Source organism: Phalacrocorax aristotelis, chromosome 15, assembly GCF_949628215.1.
Source record: "Phalacrocorax aristotelis chromosome 15, bGulAri2.1, whole genome shotgun sequence".
In the NCBI taxonomy this organism is placed as follows: Eukaryota; Metazoa; Chordata; class Aves; order Suliformes; family Phalacrocoracidae; genus Phalacrocorax; species Phalacrocorax aristotelis.
The window spans coordinates 17232979-17260419 of record NC_134290.1 but is presented as its reverse complement, the minus strand read 5'-3'; the positions used below and the strand labels follow the sequence as shown (position 1 = coordinate 17260419).

The following is a 27441-nucleotide window of genomic DNA, read 5'->3' as shown; positions in this document are numbered from 1 at the left end:
TGCGGGGCCTGCGTGAGGGGCGGCCTTCGAGGGGCGGGAGGGCGGCACTGACAGGCTGTGCTTAGGGAAGAGGCGGTTTATTGTTGCGGGGCGGTACATAAATACAAGCGGTGCGCATGTACGGCTGGGTACGTGCTGGCGCGCAGGCGGGAGGCAGCGGGCCTTTTGCAGGCGTTTACAGCTGCGCTCGTGAGGAGGGGCTGGCACCGAGGCTCTCGGGGCGCGGTACCGGGCACCCTCCGCGGCCCGGGTCCGGCAGTAGCCCGACCTGCTCACTGGGGTGTCTCTGGCCGGTCACCCGGGGTGGGGAACTGAGGGCCGGGGAGGGTTGAAAGGTGAAAAGGAAAAAAACCTGACCGCAGCACCTCTGGGTTTTTTTGGCATGAGGTTATGTAGCAATGAGGGGTGTGCAAAGAGCTGGAGTGGTGCTGTACAGTGTCAGCCCCCAGCCCAGTGTCCAGGTGGGCTGGGAACAGTGGTATGAGACTGATCCGTGCAGTCATGAGCAACCCAGGATGGGGAACCTAACTCAGTACAGGCACAGGGAGAGATGGGGCAGTGTCCAGCACTGGCACCCAGCACCGTGGAAGGAAGGGGGCCCCTTGTCTATATATAAATCAGTATAAAATCCTAACGTGTACTAGTGATACAACATAAAAACTGGGAGTAGGGCTGCGACAGGGTCCTGACAGTCACTGCTGCAGGACTGGTGAAGTGACCCTGGCAGCAGCTGCACGTCTGCATTTCTCTGCAGGCAGTGTCCTTCAAAGCCCCTGGCTAAGGCTGAGGGAGGTGCCTCAGGGTCTCAGCCCTCCTCCTCCCAGGCCAGGGTCTGGAGCAGCAAAGGGCTGCTGTTGTGAGCTATGTAAACATTGGACGTGCCACCAGATCAGTTCTACGTGATGGGGTCCAGGTTACTTAGGAGAGCATGATCCTGTTCCAGGCTGGCTTGATGGCTTTTGCTATTGCTGGAAGAGTATGGCCACATCGAGGGTTTAGTGGCTGCTCTTGCCTGCAAAGAACATGGTGGATGCTTTTATACTGATGGCAACTGAAGCTGCGGCTGCTGGAACTTGAGCTAACTTTGTCACTTGTGACAGACACATGTTGTGTCAGATGCTGATCCTGGAAGGAAGCCAGGAACGCCAGAGGGAACCCTCCGTGTGGCTGCTGGAAGTAACAGTGATGAAAGGGGAGCGTGGAGGACAGAAGCACCCCCTTCATCTGAAGGAGTTGGAGGAAGGTGAACAGCTGAAGAAGTCCTGGCTGATGTGGCGTGGGTAGCCCTCCAGCACTTTCACCTGGACTGGATCAAACTTCCAGTAATCTCGGCCTCTCAGGAAATAGGCAAAACCTGTGGGTGAGAGAGGAACAGTTAGGAGAGACAGGGCTGGCACAGCTCAGAGATCTTTCCTAGCGTTTTGTCTTGTTGACGCTCTGCAGCATGTGCAGTACCAAAAAAGAGCCTGCAAGAGACAGGAGATGCTCCTGCATTCATTTCACTTGAACTCGGGTTTGCAGCTTACATTGTTTTAGTTTTGATGGGAGAGTAAGCAGGACTTTATATTTCTTGTGGTTTTAAATATGCTGTACCCAGTTAGTGGCCAGCTGTGAACAAGGCCTATGACAGGGAACTTGTGAAGACCTGCTGCAGAGCATCTGTTACTGCAGGGAAGCTGGTCTGGGATTTAGGCTCTGGAAGCAGTGGGGAGCTGTTCCAGTGCATCCTCTGGGAGCTGGGAGGAGAGAAGCAGTCACCACACCTGTCATCCCAAGCACCCTGTCTGTCTTCAGTGTTTCTGTGTGGCACTGCCATGCTGTCTTCAGCATGGGACACATCTGGGAGGACTAGGCAATGCCAAAAGCAGCCTGTTCATTTATGACAGCTGCCTAGGCTGAAGTGTGAGCAGTGTTTCTGCTGTTTTCTCATCCCTTTCTTTATCATGAGTGGTAACAGCTGAGTGGGACTCTGTGACCATTTCTTAGTCAGAAGTTTGAATTCTCTCTATCAAACACTTAACCATTGATTCTTGCAATTAATAATGACTAAACTTCTCACTTTTATGGGAGGTCTCAGTTCCCTACCCACCAGAAGGAGCCACCTCTCTCTCTATACACTATATGGCATGTACTGTGGCTGGGAAGCATCCACTACTATGAAATGTCTAGATCTGCCCAGTTCTTCATGCTGGGCAGTGGTGTCAGCCTGATCGCCCACCCCAGAGCAGGCCATGTCCCTGCTGCGCTGACCAAACTCATCCTGAAAAGCCGCGTCGATCTCCTGAGGGACGCCACGCCAGTCAGCCATGGTCCGGGGGTAGATGTTCTCCACCTGGCGCGTGTGAGGATTGAAGCGCCAGTAGTTGCCTCCGGTGAAGATGTAGATCTTGTTCTTCTCAGCTCCCCACACCAGAGCTGCCTGCACAGGGGATGCAGGGAGGCCCAGCTCCACAATCGGGGTGGGACCAGATACGCGTCTCTCACCATCGTAAATCCAGTACTGAGAATCTGGTGAGGAGACACAAAAGGGAGACAGAAGCTGTTTGAAAAGAAAATAAAAATGAAAGGGGTTCAAAGCTCATTGGTGTCTAATGATCAGACACTGTCACTGATGGGTGCCCAAAGTGCTGTTAGTGCAAGGAGTTCACTTCCCACCTCAGTCCAACCTGGAGGGTGTCAGTGGTGGGATGAGGACTGTTTTAGCAGCTGTCTTTTCTCTATTTGTGGAAGTTATACTAAAAGGCTTGGCTGGAGGGACCAGTCTCTACCCTGCAAACTCAGCACTTGGAGGAGAAAATATGTGGGCATGCAGCTGTAAAGGAGCAAGCTAGAGAGACCAGGAAGTAGTTGCCAAACTGAAATAAAGACTGGAAGCATACTTCTAGATTAGATTAAAATGGGAATCTCTGTAATTAACCTATGGCATGTAATACTTTATCTAATTTTAACTCATGGTAGGAGCCTGCCAGTTTTAGCACTGTAACTCCTTGTGTGCAGGTCAGGTGCTAAGTAATCTGTTTATGCAGGAACACTGCCTGCAGAGCCACATGGTGTGCCTTCTGGTACTTGGTTTCATGGTGCGCAGATGAGGCATGCACATCCAGAGTAGCTGGGTACCTACATGATTCTGCATCCCCACTATTAAATTTACTCTTGGAAAGAGCATTAAAGAAAACAGTGGAGCTTAAACAGGGGTTATTGCTGGTCTTGGACTCCAGAGATGGCCAGGAGGAGGTTTGGCCACCCGTGGGTGACTGGTTTTTAATCCTCGTGGTGGCAGGAGGTTGTCTGGTGCTGCATACAGGCTCCCTGTAGGCTCACTCACTCTGGGGGTGCTACAAAGCTCCACATTCAGGTCTCTGAGGAACAGAGAAGATGCTGTCCATCCCCTGAGCAGGGCTTTAGGGGCATAGGCTCAGGAGTTTCACAACCTGTGAAAGTGTCTGGGGCTCTTTTGTGACACAGTGCTTCCCAGGACAGCTGGGGGGGATGCAGCAAGTGTTTCCTTCTTCCCCCTCTACCAGCAGCATTGCCAGGCCAGAGGCTCAAAATACATGTTTCTGTTCCAGAGGAGAAGAATGGGATATCTTGGCTGTGTCTAAAAGTGACACCTCATTTTCTCTTCCCCCCTCAATATCTGCTGAAAAGTTTAAACAGAGAGGAAACAAATAACAAGGATCACTGGATTGCTGAGGATGCCCAGAAGGTTTGTGCTCCTAGGAACTTGTTGGGTCCTGAATACCCCTCAGTAAAGATGCATTTCCAAGCCATCTGATCCCAGTCCAGCTCTTACCTTGGAAAAACCAGATATTGCCCAGAGGGTCCTCGAAGGTGGCATCAACAGAGCTGGGGATCCCCTGCCAGTGGCGGGAGGCCAAAGCTGGGTAGCCATCCTGCAGCTTTCCAGCTCGGAACCGCCACACATAGCGAGACTTGAAGAAGAACAGCTCCCCTCGAATGGTGGATGCGGCGTCAAAAGCTGTGTTGCAGGCGTCGGGCTGCACAGACTGCCAAAGCACAGCCGGTCAGGTGCTTGGACTCCTGGGAGCCCCCCTCGCCCAGGCTGGGTTCAGCGGACGGGAAGCCCCTGTGTCCAGGCAACTGTCCTGCCTTCAGCCAGTTTTGGTTGGGCACGTGCTGCCTGAAGATCCCCTACCCATGCATCCCACACTAGCTGGCAGTGCCAGCCGTGGGGTCTGGACCTGGGCTCAGCAGCATGGGTGGAAGACACAGACACCTAATGACATGTAAGCCTGCTGCTGGCATCATGGCGAGGACAGTCCCAGCAGCTGGGAACAAGCTGTGGTGTTAGAGGAGGACACAGACAAACTGATCACTCACCTCCATGTTGGTGATCTCATTTGTTTCAAGGTCTGGGTGGGGCAGGTCTGCTGGCTGAGTTGGGGTTGGGTTGGGATCTAGCTTGGGTTTCCCGTAGAGGTACTGGATACCTTGCTTGTCATCCTCACTCAGACTTAGCGGGTAGCGAAAGATGTAGAAAGGAGACATCAGTGACTTGGAGACGGCCGTGTGCTGCAGGCCCAGGACGTGGCCAAACTCATGAGCAGCCACTTGCAGGAGGTCAGTGCCTGCAAAGGGAAAAGATGGGAGATGCTTTTGCCTGCTTCTGTGGGGGATGCCTGCCTCCTAGGCTCACTTCTACCAATTTTAAGCCACTATCAGGTAGGCTGTAGCATCCTAAGTCAAGGAAGGTAAATCTACCTCGACTACAGCGCTCACAGGTTTTTGTTCCCAGGGATTTGCTGGAGCACTCTGAGTGAATTCATACAGTCAGGTGCTAGCCTGGGCATGTTGGTGATTTGTGATTCTGTTGCCAGTGGCTTCTGTACCCCATCAGCTATCAGGAAGAAAAGGGTTCTCCACATGCTTTTAGGTAGAAGAAATTTGCATGGAGAAAGAAGTCTGGCCCATAGAAGTAGGTGTTAGGGTGGTAAAGTTGGTTTTTGTCCACCCAGCCTTGCAGCAGTTCCCGGCTATGGCTGTAGTGTATCAGGTCCTATTCAGATCACATCCATTGTGGAAGATGCCTGCATCAGTGAGGATTAAAACTTGCTAATGGCCATTGTCACACAGACAGCGGAGGGAGCTCATTTATTGCTTGTGTGTGGACTGCAGCAAGAAGGTGACATTTAGAAATAAATCCATAAAAAATTATCCAGTGTTAAGGCCTGGGCCTTCTTCACCAGACTCAAGTAGATTTATGGGAGATCATGTTTTAGGAATACATGACCTTGGAGCGTCTAGAAAAGGAGAGGGGGGAAAGTGGATTTCAGTATGCAAAAATGTGTCATTTGGCAGGTGTTGTTTAGCTTCCAGTGGATCCTTTTTGAAGTTGATAAATTTCGGGGAAAGCTGGAAGTGAGGCATATTAAGCAGCAAAACATGGGAGCGGGTCTGTTTGTTGACAAGTCCCAGCATATTCATTCACTTGCCTTCAGCCAGAAATCCTCTGAGCTGCAGCCCAAGTGATGAGCAAGGCAGGGATGTGAGTCAGCCAGCCTTGCTGCTCCAAGCAGGATTTCCCTGCTGGCTCCAGGGGAGCAGGTCACTTCTCAGCACCAGGATGGGACAGGACAGGGGGGAGGGATGCAGCTGGGAGGAATGCCTGGGTAGTGTGAGGGGGAAGGTAAGCCCCTGCCTTCCTCTGCTGGTCAGCTTTACATTGAAGTGATTAATTTGCACAGCACTGACCCAATTAAAACAACACATCTAGGTCAGCTGAGAAAGTGGGATTTCTGTGTCAGTGATTTATTACAAACTTTCAGACACTTCTGTTTAGTTTGGCAGGCTCCTCACTTGATGCTTTCCAGTGATGGCAGATCAGCTGTGCTATTGTCAGATTCCCTGGCGGGGGTGAACAACAGCACGCCTGAAGGAGCTGTGCTGGGGAGCATCACTGTGTCCCTCGCAGAAGGTCCTCCACGTGGAGTCCTACTTCCTGCATGGCTCTGGGGTGACCCCAGGGCACACCTTGGCCCTCCTCGTACTTCTGCTCTCCCTCTGTAAAATGAGGCTAAGGATTTCCCCATCTCACTGACAGCTGAGATAAGGATTTATCCACGTTTATATTGTAAAGCTCTTTTCAGCATATTAAATGGCAATTAGCTGCAAAGAGCTTTTACCACTTTTATTTATGGAAAATGTAGGGTGGGGGAGGAAGGGCTATGGAATAGGGCTGGATTCTGATGGGAACTGGCATCTATTTTCAGTTCCTGGTTTGCCTCCAACACTGTTTTTTGTGGCAGAATGTAGGAAATTCTTCAACAACATAGGCAGCTCCAACAGAGGGTGAAAAACAGCAGAGCCCACACTTCCCTAAGGAGCAGAAACGCTTCTGCAGAAATATTTGGTGCTCTGTGGTTCTTGTTTTGGGTCAGGATGAAAAGGGTTGGAGATGTAGCAGTCCTGTGCCCCATGCAGATACTCAAGCTGGCATACAACTGGCAATAAAGTGGACTTTGGGGGACCCCATCTGAGCCCTGAACATCGACATTGACAAAATGTTTGGGAAACCCCAGAGAGGCAGGGGTTTAACTTGTGCTTTGTGATTGTGTCTTTGTCCCTGTAGATAAACTGGGAGGGAGGAGGAGGGGCTGACCTGGCTTAATTTTGGTGGGTCTTGCAGAAACGGATGCTTTGGGCACCGATTCAGATGGTCCCACAGTGTCTAATGAGATACTGTGACAACAGACCCTGAGTGCCCAAGTAAAGACCTACCAGTTTGGATCTATTATTAGGGGAAAAAAAAAAGTCTTGACTCCATGTGGTGTTGTTCATGGTCAGAGCATTCCCAGGCCACAGGGGCAGAGCTGGAGCCTGGGTGGTTTCCCTTTATGGACTTGTTCAAAGGGAAAATACTTTGCAGGCAGGCTGTGAACAGTGCATGCAGGGACTGGGGCTGAGGCTGTCCTTTGGAAGACAACTGTGTCAGCTGGTGCTTGAGCCTCCGTTTTCCTTCATTCCTTCCCTGCTTTATTTCTAACAGCTCCTGCCAATGCTGGGTGCAACTTCCAAGTGGCAGGGCGTGAGGCTGGGCAAAGGAGCTGTCTCTCAGATGTGTTCTTCCTGCTCCCCCCACATAGGGTGACACCACTGGGAAAACATGGTCCTGGTGCTGGACACAGACTTTGCTGTGGCTGAAGGGTGACAAAAAAAAAAAATCTGAATACTACCAGTAGGGCTGTAAGTGGTAGGAGTTGACAATACACGCCACAAAAATGATTGCTGCCTCTCAGTTACAGAGTCCCTGTTTACACCACAACTGAATCATTTCCAGGTGCCCTGATAAGCATCCTGAAGCATCCACAGCTCCCCCTGGAACAATACCATACCCAGGTTGTTCCCAATTGTCCAGGTCTCATCATAGTCAAAATGGACGTCTCCCTCCCGGTGTGTCTTGGGGAAGAACGCGTGTGCCAGGATCCCTCCGGGCCCATCGAAAGGCAAGTTATCTCCATGCCAGTACCTGGAGAGAAGACACATTGCACCTCAGAGAAACAGCCATGTACCTCCAGTGAACAGCATCATATGGCCAAAGGTGGGGAGCCACTGTGAGGGGACAGCAGCTTTCACTCCCATCCCAAGTTCACCAGTCCAGATTGATTGTTTTGAGTCCTTTGGGTTGCCATAAACTCGGTTCTGCATCAGGGCACTGAAGAAACAGACCTCAGTCACACCAAGCCCTGGGGACTTCATATGTTTTCTCAGGAATGTTACTCTCCTCCCCCTGTTCAGCTTCCAGCCCAAAGCCGACCATGGAGCCTAAAGAATTAAGGAGGTGACTGTTTGAGCCAAGATTAAGTTGACATAGTTGAGCGGCGGGGGGATGCAGAGAGGCAGTCAGCAGTGAACCCAGCCAAACCCTCAGGTCCTCACTCAAGACAAGCCCACTGTTGACTAATGAAGGAAACCCATGAGAGATGTGGCCACTTTAGAGAGCTGAGGGAGGCACAGGCAAATACACAGCATGCACATCGCATCACTGCTTGGATGCTTCCACTGCCTTTATTAGTTTTGTGCAAACATGCAGCAGAGGGAAGTCTTTGCCCCTGTGCGTATTCTGCCAAAAGTGAATTTCAGGCCAGGAGCCAAGATTCATTTAACCAGGAAACTATATTTGTCTTTGGGCAGACAGTTACGTCGTTCGGTCAAGGGACAGGATGGAGGACCTGAAGATTGGAAATTCAAAACAAATGCTTAGGAAAACAGCCTGTGGGCAGAGAAACGTAAATGTACCAGGAAAATCAGTTAATGATCAGTAACGGTACTGTGCACAGCCAGCACGGAACAGCTGCACTTACACCAAGCAGCCCACAACTGACAAGAAAAAAAAAAAAACCACGAAAAAATCCCAGTGTCTGAAAGAACAAATATGAGCCTCCACTTAAGTGCCTAAGTTTTTTGCTGGCAGCGCTCTGCTCTCGTTAGAGGCTCGGGGTCTTGCCTGCAAGGCTGCTCCTCTGTCTGGGAGGAGGGTGCTGCTGCCCTCGTGCTTACCTTGTGAAATCTATGACAATGTCAGCCCGGCCCTCCTGCACCTCAGTGAAGGTCAGTGGGGTTACATCACTCCAGACTTTCAAAGCTTCCTTGATGGTCCTTCTCACTTTAGTTTTTACAAGTTGCCACGGAAACCTGATAATTCTGAAAAGCAACAGACACTGGATGAGGAGAGCATCAGCTGCTGTCCCATGGACACTGCTGTCATGAAGATACTAGCTCTAGGATCAACGTCACTAGGGCTGCCACTCCCTTTCAGCACCGGTACATCTCTAATCCATACAGGCGCTGCTCCGGCACCCTCTTCCAAGCAACATGTGCAGCAGATAAATCCCATCAGTGTTGGAACCCTCTGGCTGGTGAGCTCAGAGGTGAGCTCTCTGGAGAGCTTTGCAGATCTGTGTTTCTATGGAGTGTTGTGCTGCAGCATTTCCCAGGTCTGTCCCTTATGAGTCCAGCCCCACAGAGGTGCGTGGGAGTGGTGTGATGTGATTTCTCCTCCTAAGTCTCTGCATTTTTTGCCCCTGGAAACCTGGGTTCACTTAGAGCAGCTGCTGCCTCTTCTGCCCTCCTATAACATAAGCAGACTGTAAAGTCTGCCAAAGAGAGGGCTTTCTTTCCCTTCCATTAACAGTGTTGGTGTCTGTTCATCTGTGCTGTGTTTCTTTATTTAACACTGTCGACCCAAAAAAAAAAAAAGGAAGAAGCCTTTCTGTTATCTATCACCTCCTAATGCTATGAGAAGCTGTCTCCTGTACTTAATTACACAAAAGATGATTTATGTGCTGTCAAATCCATATGAGTGTGATCACCTCTCCACTCATGCCCCTGTGGGCAACTGAGGAGGCAGCACAACCCTCCTGCAAGCCTGTTGAGCAGATTTGCAACTGAGAGTGTGTGGGGTGACTCGGGCAAAACTTTTCACTGAAGTCGTGCATATGGGAACATCAGTAACAGCTGAACAAAAAGGTCTTTTTAAAATAAACTGTGAAGTGAGCCCACAGCAGCGTGTCTGGGGGGAGCAAAGGCACAGCAGGGGAGGGCCAGTGGTAGAGGCTCAGCTCGGCATGTGTCAGGCATTTGATGTAGGGAAGTGAACGTATGCACATGGGGGTGTTGATGCAGGACTGACCGAGGGGTGATGCAATAGCTGTGCGGAATGTGTTTGGGCAGGGTTGGGTGGGCAGCTGTGTTTATGGCAGCGTGCGCATGAGAGGATGTGGAGGTGTTGGGTATGACCCTGCTGGTGGTTCAGCACGTGGCTCCCCTGCCCCCCATCTGGCAGTACCCAGTTTTTGGGCTGCCCTGCAGCTTTTATGATCACGTCACAGCACGCTGCGCTCCAGGGAACATCAGACTGAGGGTTTGGGAGGGAGAAGCAAATGAGCCTGACTCCATATTCGGGCCTCTCTTACTTGTAGGTGAGATTGGTCTTGTCCCAGCGTCCACCGGAGAGGACAAACCGCTTCTGCCGGTTCCGTCCGTTCTGTCCGTCCAACGATGTTGGGAGGTCCGGCACGCCACACCGGGGTGGGTTCCAGTGTACCACCTGCTCATCCACGCCCACGGGGAAGCCCTTGGCAGGCACGCTGGTCCCCACAGCATTCACCAAGGAAGACAGCCAAGGACTCTGCTCCTTCCAGGTGTGATGCTTTCGAGACATGTCCTAAAAGGGAAAAGCAAAGCCATGACTTCACCGTCTGGGAAGAGAGGTCCTGATGCAGAGTGGTGGATGACTCCCCACAGCAGCCCTGCAGCGGTGAGTTCCACCTCTGCCTGGGGCTGTTCCCCTACTGCTAGGGCACAAACTGCTCCCCACAGACATCGTCCATTCCCTGGGGTCTGCTGCTGTCGGCCGGGTCACACCTGGGAGGCACTGTGTCATGCCATGGCACCTCCTAAGTACTGGGCTATTTTTGGTCTGTTTTTCCTTGGCAGCTGGCCGGCAGGAAATGCTTTTGCAAACTGTGGATGAGAACCAGACCGGTCAAGAATGAAAAAAATCACTAGGGAGTAAATTCTCCCCCTTTGCCCCACATCCTTTATTCCCTCCTGGCCTCGGGTAGAGGTGATATTAATGGGAGGAAGCCTTTAGTCCCCAGCACACAGCTGTGCTCCCCATTGTGTCTCCCATGGAGTCCCCTTGCTGTCCTGGCATGATGAGCAGGCCCTCAGCATGGCTGGAGGACAGCGCAAGCTGGAAAACAGGACACGTGGATCTGGGGGGTGACTTTGAGCCCAGCCCATGGGGCAGAGAGCAGCAGTGACCGTCCCTGCAGACCCTATCACTGCCTGAGGTCACCAATTCTGCAGAGTATTCTACAGGACTGTTCCCCCTTGCCTCAACTGCGCCTGTGACTCTGCTTGGCGATAAGATCACCTGAGCTCTCCCACACTTAGCCGGAAAAGCACAGTTCCTCTTGGCAACAGCAATTAGTGCTAATTAGCTGACTTCCATTGGTTTCCCACCTGACAGCAGGACTATGGGGCCACCATGAAACATGGCCCAGGTGTAATCCCCAGCCTGCTGTGAGGCATGTGGGGTGAGAGGCTCATGGTCCCTGTGTCACCATGCTGCACAAGCCAGAGGTCCAAACTCATATTTTTTTCTCTATTCTGTGCAGGCAAATTTAAAGCTGTTTGAGCAGCAGGAGAGGCTGAGATGCAGCAGTGACACACCTCTATTCAGACAGGCACACTCTGTCCCACACAGGTCCAGAGTGAAGACCTGGGATTTAGAGGTCCCTTTCCTTCCCCTGCAAAGAGCTGCCTTCCTCCAGGCCAGCAATCCTAGCTGCCCTGCCAGGGACACAATGGTCAGGTGGGCACAATGCCAGGGCTGCCATGATGCCATGTAATCCACGTGCTGCCGCCACTCTCTTCCCTACAATGAGCCCATTCATGCGGGCTGGAATGAAGTGTGAAGCCCTTGGCATTAATTCCGCCACCGAGATCCCAACTCTGTAATGGCCCCATGCTTCTGTGCAATGCATGGACGGACACAGGAGCCTGGGAGGTCACACAAGGTGCAGTTTAGGTGTTCTGCTCTTCGTGTATCCGTCACCACTCCAGCCTACTGGCTTGCTCTCCCCAGCCAGCCAGCCACTCTTGGTGGCTTGGTACCTGCCAGCCTTTGCCTTAGAAACCATTGACCCGGTCCTGGTGTCCCAGTGCACTTTCACACACCATGGGAACCGCACCATCAACACGTGGAAAGAGGAAAAGACATTTTACATCGTGAACAGCAAAGCCTGCCCAAGCCACTAGCCGTGGCACTGAGAATCCATCCGGTGCTTTGGTGGAAGGAGGCTGTCCCAGGGGAGTCTGCACTGGGCTGCTCCTGCTGAATGCTGGAGCCCTGCCAGGTCAGAGGTACCTGTCACTCTAAGAGGAACTCTCCAAGAGCTGCCTGGCACCCTGCCTGGGCTGGCAGCTAGCACCTGTGAAGGACAGCTGGCAGGAGGAGCTGATAAGGTTCATGTTCTGGCCGACACCTTGCTCCCAGCCCTGACGAGACCCTCTGCCAAGCAAATAATGGCACCGAAGCCCAGCTGGAGGGCCGCTTGGCTCCTTGCTCCTGGGTGCGCTCAAGAGCACCTGCTGCCACCAGAGACAGGGCCTGCTGCCTGAGGTCACGAGGTGATTAATGTGTCTGGTTTCCCAGGACCAGGAGGTGCAGGACAGCTGCATCAAGGCACTTGGGGAGGAGTAGAGATGGACCCTGGGAAGACCCCTCACTGTGGAACTGGGAGCGCTGGGAAACCCTCAGGAGTTTCCCAGGGAGGTGAGCGGACTGAGGCTGACCCAGATGGGCCTAGCCCTGTTTTTTTTGTCTTGGCTATGCTAAGCACATCCCCCAGTCTCCCAGAAAGTCCAGTTGTTGACTTCCTGGCTGGGGGCACTGGCATAAACTGGAGATTATCACCCTCCTCCAAGCAGGGGCAGAGGAGGAACTGCCTGTTTCCTTCTCGTCCTGTGGGATCCCATGTTCAGGGGCAGAGCAGAGCTAGGTTTTCTCTCTCCCCTTTGGTTAACTCAAGGCCACTGGCCTGAATCCCAGCTTCCAGCCATATAAACCCCACCTTGCCTTAGGCAGGAGCCTCCCTGCTCCGGCCTGCCTGCCCTCTGCCAAGACCCGGCCCTGGGAGGGGTCACAGCACGGCCCTGCGAATGGCTCTGGGTGGAGGCAGGAGGCAAGACCTGCCCTGCTGCCCTGTGTGCTTGCTGTGCACCCAGACAAATAGCAAGTCTCTCCCTGTCGTCACTGCACCGACATTAGCACCATTGCAGGAAAGGGCTGGAAAATGCCACTGCAGGCGCAGCTGGCAAGGGGAAATGTGACAGTTAGAAACCACTTGCCAAACAATGCTCAGGAGACACGTCAGGCTGGAGATTTCAGTCTCCTTGGCTGGACACACCTCACTGCAGGCACTTCCCAAGGCTTAGATAACATCTCCTCTTGCTTAAGGTTGCATCCTTCCCAACCAGTGCTGAAGCCACCCTCTCTTGGAGAGATCCTGCTTTGTTCTCCTGAGCTGTGTTATAATGCCCCAAGTGTAAGCGTAGGGCTTTCCTTAGGGCTGTGCTGCTGCTGAAGCTAGTGCAAACATGTGAAGAGAGGATGAGGAGGGCACTGGCTGCTGGGTAGCTATCAAGGCATCCCCACTCCACCCATCCCACACCACTGGAGGGGAAAGGATTACCAAAACCAAAAACAAAGGAAAATCCCTGCAACCCAGGGCAGATATTCAGACCAGCCGAGTGCAGAGCCGGATCTGAGCCTCTGGCTAAGGCTGTGTGCAGCCACTTGCACTGCCCTTCCCAGTATAACCCACAGTTGGGGTGGCTGCTGTGTATGGGAACAGACAGCTTTTAGCCACGGGAAGAGGCCAGGGCTTTGCAATAGAGACTGAGCAGCAATATGTCTGCACAACACAAGCACAGAGAGGCTCCCAGGCCCGAGATCAAGGGCTGAGGGCAGTGAGGACAGCAGAGGAGCAAAGCTATACACAAAGAAGGCTGTACTGCAGGCTGGCCACAGCTCCTCGCAAAGAAAGTGCCTCTTCCTAGCAGCCTTGTGACCAAAAGCCTGAGAGGGAACAGGAGGGGTAGGACAAATCCCACGGGAGAGCAGAAACCACAGTGGAGGTACAGACTGCCCACTCGGTTCCTCACAGCTTTATCAGCCCTCAAGTTCTGTGATACAACAGCCATCACTTCTGGGTCTGCTGGGGCCAGATGAACACCAGCCAAGCTTCCCAGGAAGTGTCCCAGCCATCCCGAGTAGCTGGGAGCATCTTTAACCTCATTGTGTTGGGCAGCACTTCACCCTCCAGCTCCTCCCAGGAGAAGCAGCCAAAGCAGCACAGCTACAGAGGAGTATCAGCAACACTGTGTGTAAAAAACCTCATGTGTGTAAAAAACCTCAAGAGTGCCTGGTACTGACAAACCCAGTGCTCTCCTCTGCCTTGGTCCATCCTCTGCTGCCTGCCCTGAACTTAAACTGGTCTCCTCTGGGCTTCTGCCTGCTCAGGCAGCACGGATGTGAAAAGTGACTCCCCCCGCCATCAGACAGGAGTGACTGGACAAGTTACAACACGAATCCCATCTCTCTTGGATACTTCCCCTGCCATTGGGGGCTGATTCCTCTTCTGCTAAGGGATGAGCTCATGGGTTTTCTCCCCACCTCCCTGGCCCTTCTGCTGCTGCTTTTCAATTTCTGCCTGCTTTCTCCATCTGTTACTCAGAGTGTTTGACAAGGCCCTGGTGTTTGCTGCCTCTTTGGCTAGTAGCATTATCCTCCTCCCATCTATGAGCCTGCACCTCAGAGCACTCCTGCCCTTAGTTGAATGCAGGGGAAGGACAGCAGAGATGCTTTCTCCCGCAATTCTCATGTAAGACAGTTCTCTCACCCCATTTCTGTCCGCTGTCAGGTGGCTGTGCCTCCCAGGGGCTCTGCACCCCCTTAACAGGCTGCAGCAATGTTCCTGCCTGAGATCAGCATTGTTGTCCTGATGCACAGAGCACCATCACCGGCTTTTTGGCCAGCCTGCCTCTCAGCCCAGCATGGATTTGCAGGGGTTGGATTTGAAAATGCAGCTACAGCTGATGGTTAATGGTAAAACTGGAGCCAGCTCCACTCCAGTCAGGTTGTGTCCCAGAAGCTGACTGGCCCCAGAAGGTTACAGCTAATACTGTAACCAAAATTTCTTGGCAGAAACATATTATGCTTGTGGTCTGGTCAGGCCCTCAGCAAAGCGTGCTCCTGGTCAAGGCACTGTTAGTGGAAACAATGGAAACTTGGTGGAAACAATGCCTAGGCAAATCCACCGGATTTATTGATCCTACCTTCCCCAGAACAAGGCAGAGTCTCCTAACCCCTTTAATTATGAATTCTTTGCTTACACAAAATACTTCTGCTGCAGGAATGGCTCCTTCATGTTGGGCTGCAGCCCAGTCCTGCTGCAGACAGAGCCAGAGGGAATGCACAGGCTGAGGCCAAACTTTGGCCAAATGAGGCCAAACGGGAGGTACTGCAGTGCTTGGCTGTGCATACACAGTCGGAGGTCCCTCTCTGCTCACTTCCCATACTCCATGGCACCATCAAGCACTACCTCCTGGGGCCTGACAGTTTGTTTCCGGATTATTTGGTGGTAGTTGTTGTTGGCAATGAAAAAAGGAAAATGTTTATTTTTCCTAAGCAACATGGAACATGAAACATTATGGACTGCAAATGTTTATGCCCACAGATAGAATGAGAAGACCCAGGCTCCGATGTAACAAGAGAAAGCAAATGAATAAACACTGCAGGACTGTTTTTATTATCAGACACTTTAATTACATGACAGATTGTAAGTCTAGTCCATCAACACCACCACAACCAAGCTGCTGGTGTCACCCAAGGAACAGTTTGCCAGAAACAGGAGTACTCACAAAGCAAACAAGCCCCAGGATTCCAGGATAGCAAAAGTTTTCAAGAGCTCTTAATCTGATGACCTAGAAATCCCCTTGAAACCAGGAATCTACTCTAGGATGCAGCACACCCGAGACAGAGGAGGAAGTGGGTTGAGATGTTTTGTTCATTGTGCAATTACATCCAAGCTAAGGTGAGCAATGAGCTACCGGTGCCCAGCCCAAGGACAACAGCCAGGACATCTCCCACTGGATATGGCTGCCTGCCACAGTGCAGCCCTCTCTGGAGCTAACTGGGGGATGTTGTACCCTCAGGGAACTCCAAACCCACAAAACAAGCACTGTCCCCCTGCCCAACCTCCCAGAGACATCTGGGGCGTTTTCCCCCACCACTAATCTTCACAGAGCCACTTCTGTGAGATGATCGTGCATCTCTTCTGCCCAAATCCCACTAAGAGGAAGTCTGGCTACCTGTCTGTCCTTGTAGGTCTCATCTGCACCAGGATCTCAGTGAACCTCTAAAAGCATGTCTGTGGCCCTCAGTGAACCCCTGAAGTGCTTTGCTTTTCATTTTGCTGGACAGCTATGTGCAGACTCAGCAGTGCTTCCATTCATGTTACAGGCTGAGCCATCCCCAGTGTAAGAATATCCAGGAACCCTTCATTTACCTGTCTATGTATTTGGGATTCGTAGGAAACAGCTGACAGCACCTCTGGTGTGAAAAGTCTCTGAGGACAATTTTTCCACAGAAGATCCTTTTTTAAACAAGAAGACCTACACAGTGCACCCTGAGCCCCCTAAGTTACGGTGCCAGGGCAGCATATGCATGGGGGAAGCAAGTGAAGTGCAATGTGACCTGGAGTGGGGGATCCTCCCCAAAGTGCTTCTCTCATCCCTGCTCTCTTCTCCCTCCCCAGTCCGCTTTGCCAACTGTACGCCCCAAGTCTTGCCACAATGCAGGGCGTGCATGTGTGTTGCATGTGAAAGCACAAACACCACAAACCCGCGGGAGAATAACTGCTTACATGTGTCTTGAGTCTCTCCCAGAGCAGAGGATAAACATGCCTAAAATTACCCCAACATTCACTGCAGTATTTAAATAGCCAAACCAAACAGTGCCAATCAAACCCTTTCTGCAGGAGCTGCCTGAGCCCTGAGCGAGGCAGGCAGCCCCCCCAGCTCCTGGGCTGCAGGGAAGGCAGCACCATGCTTCCAGAGGGGAACCTGCTGGGTTCAGGGCGAGAGCTGCAGGATACAGCTCCCGAGGGATTACGCTGGCAGCTGGGAGGGTGCCCACCACTTCTCCAAGGAGAGACAGTTTCTCGGCAAATGGGCTGACTTTGATTTCCCAGGGGAGCTGAAAGCAATGCAGGAATTCAGTGTCTGCGTTTGCACTGCCCCGAGGACTGCAGATCTTTTGTTCTCAAGTTTTACAGTGGACACCAGACACAGCCTGTATTCTGCTCTCATTTTTCTCTTTCTTTCTTTAGGTGCTAATGTAAAAGTGAAGGAGATCTACAGAGTTTGCTACAAACAACACAGCTCCTTCTGCCACTTGCCCTCTGTAGCCTGGCTTTAAAATGAATCTGAGCCCTTGATTCCCTCCCCTCTCAGTACTGCTGTTGTGAGTTGATACTGGAGCACGGAATAGTCACGGTGCGGTATCCTGCTGCGCGAGGTGCTGCCTAGCGTGGTCCTTGCCCACCCCATCTACTAGCACAGCTCAAGGAAGTCACCATTGTCTGTCTTGTAGGAGTGGGAGTCTCCTTTCCCAGCTCAGCCCCTCAGCTCCTTTCTCATTCATCACCCAACAGCAAAAGGTTCCCAGGCAGGGAATTAGCTGCTGTTAGACATACGGAAACATGTCTTTGTGCAGAGAGGCTAGAAGTAGCCAGAAAAGCGAACATGCAATGGCATGGCAGAGCTCTCTAGAAAGAGGAGGTAGAGAAGGGCTGAGGCCAGAAATTCACACATGGGCTAGTGTCAGCCCAGCAATCCCACTTCAGCCATTCCACGCTGACATGCATACACCAGTTGGAAGAGGAATGGGGTGTACTGCTGTCAACTTACTTACATCGTATGTGAGAGCAAGCACCATGACACTGGCTTTACCTCACAGGCACTAGAACGACCTTCAGAAGTCTTGCCACCAGATAAGGAACCCAAAAGGGCAGCTATGTGGGATGAGAGGACTGCTATTTGAAAGGATGGGAAATCATCCGTCCACTTCCAACCCCAAACCAATGCAGCCACCAGCTCTACAAAGTCTGAGTGAAATACATTGATTTGAAACCCCGAGCTCCACATGGCTGGTCAAACACATGAGCACAAGATGTTCCTAAACAAAACATACCTGGAAAAGCATCACCTGGAGTTACTCCAGACAAGATGAAAGTATTAGCACTCATGATGCAGAGCATTAGCCTGGGATGAGGAAGAAATAATCTCTGGGCAGCAGACTCCCAACTGGGGGGACCTTCTTCAGGAGTGTAGTGGTGGATTAGATGGACCAGGAGCCTGAGCAGACCTGGACCCCTGCATTAACTCTGTGCTCATCCAGCAGTTTGATGTATTCCCCTCGTTCAAGGGGTACTGGCCAAGGCAGATAAGCCCCAGCAACCCCTGCAGTCAGTCAGCAGCTGCGAGCACCAACAGAAGGCAATGAACAGTGCACATCGCAGCTGGACTGGACCCAAGGTCAGATGGTGTGAAACCCAGGCTGGCTCTCCCTTCCCTGGGGATCCCACACAGGTCCTTGCTGGCAGCAAGATAGGACCAGAGGCTGTGCAGGTCCCACCAGGAGGAGCAGCTTCTCAGCTTGCACACGGCAGAGCGTGAGGCGCACGGCAGCCCAACCAACATCCCTATAGGAACCAGCAGTCTCCAGCTTTACACAGGTCCCTCCCAGCCCGCCTCTTGCTGCATTCAGATGGGGATGAAATGTGCGGAGCTGTGTCGTAACTGGGGTGCAGAGTGCCACTGCCTGAGTGCTTGGGCTCACCTTTGTCAGCGGTAGAGCGGAGCCAACCACAGTGACATTTTGTTTGGAATAATACAAGCACTTTTGGGGCCAAGGCTGTTCTGTGCCAAGTCCCAGCCCACAGCATATTTAGCAGCCAAGTTAGAAAGTACTCCGATGACAGGGCTGATAATAAAACCATCGACAGAACCTGAACTAATCCCCTTGGGCTGCTACTGGGCATTTGCTCTGTCATTATTTTATGGCACACAAGTGAAGCACATGTATGTAACAACCCAGTTACGCACGCACACATTCCCAGTCCAAGGAGCTCTCTGTCTTCTCCCGTCCCCCAAATCCCTCGTGCGCCGCTGCTCTTTTCTGGCAGCGCCAGTCCCTGCTCCTCGCAGCTCCATCCCAGGTGCTGGGATCTGGCAGGCATGTGCAGGAAGAAAAAGCCCTGCTGCTCCCCTCCTGCCAGCGCGTTTGATTCATCCCTTTAGTCTCGTCTCCCCGTAACACTCCTCGGAATTGGCAGCACAGCATGCGGGGGGTGTTATTAGCAGGCAGCGAATGCACTGCTGCCTTTGAAGGAAAGGGGGATCCCGTGTCCTTTCGTAAGCCCTCCTTGTCCTTGTTTCTCCCTTGCTCGCTCCGCAGAAGCAAGCACGCCTGTGAAAACTCCCCTAACGTGCCAAAAGCAGCCCGCGTAGCGGGGGTGCCCGGGCGGGGGGCGCCGCTGGGGCACCGGCGGGGCAGGGGCAGCCGTCCCCTGGCCGGTGACTCCCGGCAGCGCATCGCTGCCCGCGCCGGCAGCCCGAGGGCGGCGTGGGGGGGATGGAGAGGGGACGGCTCATCCCGCTCGGCGGAGGGTCCGCCGGGAAGATGCTCCCCTCGGGACCGCACCGGAGAGCCGCGAGTCCGGGGGCGGCTGGGACTTGGCGGGGGCACACGCACGGAGGCACCGGCTGGTCCCGACTCACCGGCTTGTGGCGGCGGGCGGGCGCGGCGGGCGCGCAGTGCAGCAAGGCGGCGGCCAGCAAGGCGGCGGCGGCGGGCAGCGGCGGACGGGCCATGCCGGGTGGCGGAGCGGGATCGGACATGGGGCGGGGGGGGGGTCCCCGCTGAGCCTTTTATCCCCCCCGTGGCCGCCTGCCCTCCTCCCCGCGCCTCCTCCCGCTCCTGCCTTTTGTTCTCCCCAGCCGCGGCTGTACGGGCCGGGGGGACACGGCCCGGCGGCATCGCGGGAGAGCGTCCCGCCCCGCTCCGCCCCGCCGGGCGGAGGGGAGGGGCGCGACGGGCGGGACCCCCCTCCCGCGCCTGCCCGGCACCGGCCCGTGGCTTCAGTGCAACCGGGTCGTCCCCAACCGGAGCAGGCTGGGGAGGTCCCTGGGGCGTGCATTGCTCCCCGGGAGTGATAATCCGCCTCGCCGCCCGGCTTTTGCATCTGCGGCCGAGGGAGCAGCTGCTGGAGTCACCTAAGCCCGGCGTCAGGACTTCCAGTCCTGCAACTGGTTTCTATCTGGATTGGGATGGCTTTACACGGGTCAGTTTAAAGCTGTCTTCCACCTCTCCTGCTAAGGGGTACCAAGGACTAAACCCAATCCTCTTAGACCCTCAGTGCCCACCGAGACTGCTCAGTCCCCATGGGGAGTATGTGATCTGCGGGTTTAAATGTGTCTGCATCCCTGCTTTGCCTGTGCAGAGCTCTGCTGAAGCCATCTGTGTGTGCCTAGCCCTTCACTTACCGTTTGCAAGAAGGCTTTCCCTGTGTGGGATGCTGAGGAAGAGGAAGGAAGGGAGCACCTCTCATTCTGGAGATGCCAAAGCCTCCATCCACTTAGCCACCTGGAGATGGAGGCAGTAATGCACAGATCTGGTTTCTTGGTTCCTGTTTCTATGGGAGAAGCCCTGGACTGTGTCAGCATCCCCTCAGTAGACTGAGTTTAGCGGCAAATTGTTTCAAGAAAAGTACGCAAATAAGAAAATTTTGATCTCCAGCTGCCTCGACTGGTGTGTAGGGAGTGGGTAAGGCTTCCTGACATCCCAGACTGTATTACTGTTATATTTGTCTGTGATCAGTTGTTCATGTTTTGTTTTATGGCAACACACCGAGGATGTAAATACTGGGTACGGTAAGCAAATGTGAGAAGAAACAACCTGGTTGTGGCCGTGCTAGGAGGGTGCTGCCGTGCTTAGCTAGTGCGCTGTTAGCTAGATGTCCCTGCACCTGAGCAGCATGTTTGGTGTATCCCCGAGGCCTTACTTGTAAGAGGGGAGAGGGAAGGAGGGAAGAGGCAAAAGGGAAGAAGCCAGGAGCTGGTGTTCACTGGGCTCAGACTTTACACTGTGGAATTTACTCTTCTCCCGCTATTCTGGCTGTGCCCCGGGAATGCAGAGCAGATTCTACTTTGTTGCCTTTCTCTGAGCCAGACAGCTGGGTCCCAGCGAAAAAAGCTTTCCTGCCTTTGTCTCTCTTTTCTTTAGTGTCTTTTCTTTGAATGTTGGTGTCTCTGGGAACTTGGTCCCTTCCAGCCCATGGCAGTGGAGCCTGTTGGTACCCTGGGGAAGCCGGGAGAGGTGTGGGAGCCGCCTGTGAGGCAGCGACAGGCAGTTTGTTTCTTCTTAATAAAGGGAGACTTTTGAAGGTGGTGTTCTGGGAAACACGGTCCTTGCAGAGATGGGACCGCATGTGAGAACTGCTGGGTTCTGCCAAGGCACTTAACACAAAAGAAAGTGCATGGTGTGTTTGGGATTACAAATATTTCCCAGCCAAGCAGGTAGATGTTTAGCAGCGTGAAAATGGCCCATTGGGTGTTTTAGGGGCTTGTGTGCTCACCTTCTGCAGAGGGCCCCATAGACAGCCTGCAGAAGTCCTTTTTGTTAGTGCTCCTGTGCTGGGAGCTCTCTCAGGCACTGTCTGTCCGTGCAGCCCCCATCCCTACCTCAGTTTGCAGTTTGCTGAATGTACAGAGGCTGCTGGCAGATGAGCACAGGGCTCCCAGCCCAGCTCCAGAATGCTGATGGCCTGACACCTCTCAGTGCAGGCGCTGTCTGCTTGCTTTGCTGCAGTTCCTGCCAGACTGGAGCCAAATTTAGGGTTCAATGAGCTTGTGATGGCTGCAGGACCTCAGCAGAAGCCTTCATAACGAGAAGGTCACACAAGTCACCTATGTTGCTGATAGCATCCCCTGCCTAAGTGGTTCTTGCTTGGCACCTGCCTCAATGCCTTCCAGTCTTAGCAAGCGGCAGAGCTGTGATGGGTTGTCCAAGTCCTTCTGGCCACAAGCATTAGCTCTTCTTCCACTCCCCTAAGGCTTTCCAGCAAGGAGGGACCTTGTGAATGCCTGGGCAAGCTAAGCGGTATCGTGACATGAGTCTTGGCAGGAACCACCAACAGGGGCTAGCCTCTCTCAGCAGTCCCCTTCCCAGTGGGTGTTTGGTGGAAAGAGACTGCAAGAGGGAGGAAGGTCCAATTCTGCTCTGTTGTGAGCAGCAAGGAGATAACTCTTTTGGTCCATGGGCCACTTGGGTGTGAAACTGCTGTAAGGCACTTTGTACTGAGAGGAGGTAGGGGAAGAGCTTTCTGATGAGAGCTCAGGGGAAAGGGAAGGAAGTGAGAGAGAAACTGAATTTAAATGGATTAAGCCTCTCTGTCCAAAGTCCTTTGCTTCCTGCCACATCCCTGGTGTGACTTTCACAGCTGTATTCTGTGTGGCTGGGGACCTGCTTTTAGATTCCCTGCAAAGTCAGCATGGAGCTTTACACCTCCTGGGCATTTCCTGGCGCAGCTGGAAGAGGGTCCAGGGGCCAAATCCCCAGGACAGAGAAACCCCTTTGATTTCTCTCCTCTAATGTCTTTCCTCTCCTCTCTATAGGTGATGGCCTCATGAATTGGTGTCTCCAGCATCACTGCTCAGTGGGTGACAAATGGGGACACATCCCCATCAGGCAAGTCTCTGTTCTCACCCTCTCATTTTTGGGATTCCCCTGTACTGTGGCCCTGGCATCTTGTTTTCTTCTGGGCAGCCAGTGGGTATTTGAACAGGTGGCAGTAGGTGCAAACAAGGCTGGGGTCATGCACAGTGAACTGCCCTTGTAAACACCAGGGATGAGGAGTATTTCTTGAACAGGCCTTGAACTACTTGGTTCTCCTCCTCAGTTGGCAGCCCAAAGCATGGGCATGGGGAGGGGGCAACAAGAGGATATGGAGTTAGGGCAAATTTCATCTTTGGGCCTAGACTCACAAGTGGAAAGGTAAAGTAGTATGTAAAGTAAAGTAATATGTAAAAATGTCTGCTGGTCAGCAAAATGTTTTGCCTCAAAGCTTTTAGCTTTTAAAAATCTTTTAAAACAAGATGGCTGGAATTGCGCAGGCTGTCCTGAATCCAAACAGTGCACCTTGAAAATGCCAAAGTAAAATGTTTTGATTTTTTCCAGACTTCAGCTTAACTAGGCCAATGTAACAGTCTCAGTATGAATTTCCAGAAAGTTTTGCTTAATCTGCTACTACTTATTTTGCATTTGTTTGGTTTTGCCTTTAAAAAAAAAACAACCCTTCCTTGACCTTAATTCTGTGTTGAGCCCAGTGGTGCAGGGTCTGCCGAGGTTGGGATCTGCCTGGTGTACTGCCCTCATGAAATGAAGGGGCACGCATGGAGCTGAGCCCCTGGGCTGAGTGCATGACTGCCTACAGGGCTGCTGGGCTGGCACCACTGCCTCCTCCAACCTCCGAACAAGTGAGATGGTGGCAGGACTGTCCTGCCCCTCACCTTGCAGAGGTGCACTGCATCTGTGCAGGGGTCCAATTCAGGAGTGGGTCCCTAGGGAAGCCTCTAAGGCAGCCACAGCCCCATCCCTCATGTAGCTTGCACTGCAGCTCACTTGGTACTCGAGGAGCTGCAGGGTCCTGCAGGTCTTCCTCACCCTTCTCCCGCTGCAGCCCTGGTGCAGCTGCAGCCAGCCTTGGGATTTGGCCCCCAAGAAGCAACTCCCTGCTGGGCCGTGGCCTCAGCAGAGCAGGGGCAGGCTGCAGCCCCTGGAGAAGTATGCCACAGTGTTTGTTGTCTAATCATCTCCTGCCCCCGTGCCAGGAGCCAAGCGCATACAAACAGTGCCGGGCTCCGGTGAGAAGCACTGCCTACAAGATAAGCCAGGCAAGGAAAACACATCCATCTTCATGTCTCTTGGCCTGAGATGGAGTCTCATCTGCTGGCATTTTCCTGGCAGAGGCTCAGGGCACAACACAATTCACCTGAGGAGCCAGACACCGGGGAGCCAGCTCCCATTCCTGGCAAGAGGTGTCAGCCCCAGCTGGTGCAGATCGTGATGGCTGCAAGTAGCTGGTCACTGAGGCCCTGCTGGTGATGGGGAAGGGTGCTGACCCCAGGCTGAGCCCTGCGGCAGCCTGGACCTTGCTGTGGTCACCAACAGTTGTGTTCATCACCTGAACAAAAGGGCAAGACTCCCTGCCCAGGGTCCCTGTGGCCAGCCGTGCACCCAGCACCCAGCAGAGCCCAGGATAAGAGCTTCCAGCCAGCGACCTGGCCACAGCAGAAATAACTGCTCTTTGGGAGATACAGAGCTGGAGTGCAAGAGCAGAGCAGAGACTTAACTCCAGCCTGCGGCTGCTCAGTGTCTGATAAGGAGGTTGCTAGTGCTGTCTTGCAGCGCTCCCGACCTGCCAGCTCTGTGCAAATGAAACGTCCTGATGAAACGCCCCTCACCCTTGGCTCCCTCTGATCCCCTCTGAAGCTGAGCTGAGACTGGAATGTCTCCTGGGATGTGATTCCCTCTAGCCTAAGGGGGACTGCATTAATAAAACCCAGTGTGAGACGATGGGGGAGGAGGCAGGCAGGGCTGGTGAGATGAGGCTTTTACAAACAAGTCACGGGTCTGCTGGAAATGTCCTGTCCTGTCCTCTCTCCCTCCCCCTGTCCCTGAAGCTGAGCTGTGGAATTCAGGATGTGGGTTGAGGCTTTTATTTATGCACATTTCTGCTCAAAGCAGCCAAGCCCCTCACCTCCCTCCCTCTCCCCCCTCCTCAGCACCTCCCTGCAATAGGTACCACTCCCCCCAGCCCCTCTCAGCTCAGCCTTGCTGCTGCTGGGACCCTCCTGCCCCTCCACATTGCTCGGGCATCATCACAGGGTGTGCTTTTCCTGTAATGAGTGGAAAGTGTCCATCCCTGGGGGTGCAGGCCAGCTTGGCAAGCAGTGCCAGCGGTAGCAAAGTGAGAGTGCTCCCCGCATCTCGGTAGGGACCGTGGGTGGCTGTGCTCATGGCAGGGAAGCAGCTGGGCTGGTTGGTGCCAGGTGAGCAGAAATCAGCATCCACGGGGCATCTGCCCAGCATCAGGGCAGTGCTGTGGGCTCTGACTGAATGAAGCCGTGTGAAAGCAGGGAGGATGTAAGCCAGGATGAAAGAATGATAGGAGAGCAAGTCAACTCAGTCCAGGGGAGATAATCAGGAAGAGAGGTCACGGAAGCGTGGGTTTTGGTTGGCGTGAGTGCCCTCTTTGCTACCGTTTGGAGGCACTCTATGGTGGAGTTTGCAGCGGAAAGAACATTTCAGCAGAAATCTTGGCCAACCAGAGTGCATGACCAGGCTTCCATGCTCATTTGCTTGGGAAACAAGAGGAAGAGGAGATACCACTGGCTGCTTCTACCCAGGACAGAAAAGACGGGCTCCAGTATTTAGTTTCTGGCTGAGAAGAGATGTTGGGAGCTGATGGCTGGACAGCCTCAGTAGAGCAGGGAAAGCAATGTGGTGATTAATACCCATAAGACCTTTTTGGAGAGCTGAGACAGAAGACCCTGAATCATAGGTGGCTGTGAACTGTTTCTGTAAAGGCTGCAGCATCGCACAAGGTCTCTCTGGCTGCTATATGGGCTATGTCTTTGCTTTGGAAGGGGGAGATGGGGGGTGGTAGTTACTGTAATAATCTAGTTCAAAGCAGTAGCTGTTCATGGGTTGGTGCTAACAGCTTCCTAAAAGGTCACGGGTGCCTCTGCCTTACACACAGACCCGTTTCTTGCTTCCGTATTCACTTATGTGTTGTTTTACTACAGATGCCTCTGAGTTGTCAGCCCCCTGCCCCCCACCAGAGCTGTCCTTGGAGAACCACCAAGTACAGCTCTCTGGAATTGTTCGTTGTGTGTCTGCAACAGAGAGGAGGGAAACCAGACCGGCCAAGGAGCCACTGTGCAAGGGTGGAGGGAAACACCCTCTGGGTAGACATTTGGGTGAGGAGGAAATCCCAAGCCCATTGACTGGGGCAGCGCAGGCAAAGCAGGGAGCCTGTAAAAGTGTGAGATCCCTCCAGTGCCTGCTGAGCACTGTTACCTCCTGCAAGGGATGTGAACTTGCTGCTTGGGGATCCCTGAAACCATGTGGCAGATCCCAGCCAGAGGAGAGGCAGCAAAGGGCACTGTCTCATTGCTCAGATCCTCCAGGCAAACACCAAACAAACCAGCACTGGCTTTTTAGCTGCACTGCCTATGGGGTGCTCTGCAGCTGTGAAGAAAACAAAACAAAATGTCCAGACTCAGGTTTGCCATCTTCTGCTGTATTCAGCAGGTGAATTTGCAGAGCTTACAGTAGTTGTCGTCCTCGTGATCTGAGGATATACTGGAGGTGTTTTGGAAGAGGTAATTTCTTGACTAGGGCTGACTAAAGCCCTTCTTTAAGTTACAACGAATGGCATCAGCTAGGATCAGAACATGCCTCCGAGCATGCAAGCCCTGCTTCTGGATGTGTGGATACAAATGAGATCAAACTCCTGAGATGCAGCTTTCACTGGGGAAGAGATCTGGGGAACTTCTTTCTACCACCCTCTCTTTCCCCACCAGGAGATGAGGGCATCCACATTCCACATTTGATACCTTCCTCCACCCACAGGTCACTAGAGTGGGTTTAAGTGGAACAGGTAAATGCAGAGATGTACCTATACCTCCCAGGACCCGTGGGAATGGCTGAGAGAAGCCTATTCTGGTAGGGAAGAGGTCTCTGGAAACCTTAAGCAGAGCAGTCTAGCTCAGGTGTCTTCCAGGATTCAGGCCCTGGGGTTCAAACAGGAAACACTCATAATGTGAATGGATTTGGGTCTGGAAGAGCCTTCAGACCAAAAGTGGGCTAGCACGAATGAGTTAAAAGCCTTTCACTTGCCTTGTGAAAGTTATTGAAAACTACATTGTTCATCTGCTGAAGCTTCACAGCTGTTGAGATTGCCCTCGGGGCAAACCACATCCAAGAAATATCATGTAGATCCTGGGAGAACAAGACTTGAAAGCTGAAATGGCACTCTGTAGTTCCCTTCCCTTCCCTTCCCTTCCCTTCCCTTCCCTTCCCTTCCCTTCCCTTCCCTTCCCTTCCCTTCCCTTCCCTTCCCTTCCCTTCCCTTCGATTCTGCATTTTTTTCTTACTCCCTTTTCTCAACCCTGACCCTTGCAGTACAGTCACTTCATTCCACAGCATTGTATTTTGGCTAAAAAGAGACTGAGGAAGGAGACAGACAGCAAGAGGTCTGTGTGGGGACAGCGTGCTCAAAGCCATGGCATCCAGTGTGAGATAGGGCTGTGTGCCCTGCTGCAGTGGTGGTGCCATCAAATATCACCTACCTCTGATGCTACAGCTTTGTTACTCCTTGGGAGAACAGCAGTGAGGCAGGACTGTGGGAAACATGACCCTTTGCTCATGAAAAATCTGTGGATTCCTTTTAGTGGTAGCAACTGGCTTGATTTTTTTTTTAATTATTATTTGTCAGTTACAACTTCTGCTTGCAAAAAACTTTATAGGATAAAAAGGTAGTGCTTGCATATTTACATCTGACCTGAAAGCTCCGTATGGACTTGGGAGGCTGGAATCAGCCACTCAACACAAGCAAAATTAGGACTAGCCAGATCTCAAAAGATGAAAATAAAAGCAGGACATGAGAGACCCCCTGACTGCAATACATTGTCATAAATGATTCGTGCAGTAATTTTGGGTAGCAAACATACTGGTAAGAACTAGAGCATTTTTTTTCTTTTTCTGGGGGGTGATTGTCCACAAAC

The 27441-nt window shown here is 52.8% G+C and overlaps 1 protein-coding gene across 1 annotated transcript; it reads right to left on the bottom strand.

Moving 5' to 3' along the window:
• Positions 1-61: 61 nt before the first annotated feature.
• Positions 62-19656, bottom strand: MMP11 (matrix metallopeptidase 11). Its single transcript, XM_075110576.1, has 8 exons — positions 19372-19656; positions 9933-10183; positions 8518-8661; positions 7353-7486; positions 4342-4589; positions 3794-4007; positions 2251-2508; positions 62-1354 (listed from the first exon to the last, which is right to left on the bottom strand). Exons 1-8 carry the CDS (start codon positions 19489-19491, stop codon positions 1221-1223), a joined length of 1503 nt encoding a protein of 500 aa, XP_074966677.1. The 5' UTR covers positions 19492-19656; the 3' UTR covers positions 62-1220.
• Positions 19657-27441: the final 7785 nt, after the last annotated feature.

What these genes read in the sequence shown, in the direction of transcription:
- MMP11 (XM_075110576.1), bottom strand. Translation starts at nt 19,491, where the DNA reads ATGTCCGATCCCGCTCCGCCACCCGGCATGGCCCGTCCGCCGCTGCCC. An exon ending in ATGAGATCACCAACATGGAG is followed by an intron (nt 4,008 to 4,341) that starts GTGAGTGATCAG and finishes GTGCTTTGGCAG; the next exon opens with TCTGTGCAGCCCGACGCCTG. An exon ending in CAATATCTGGTTTTTCCAAG is followed by an intron (nt 2,509 to 3,793) that starts GTAAGAGCTGGA and finishes TCTCCTCACCAG; the next exon opens with ATTCTCAGTACTGGATTTAC.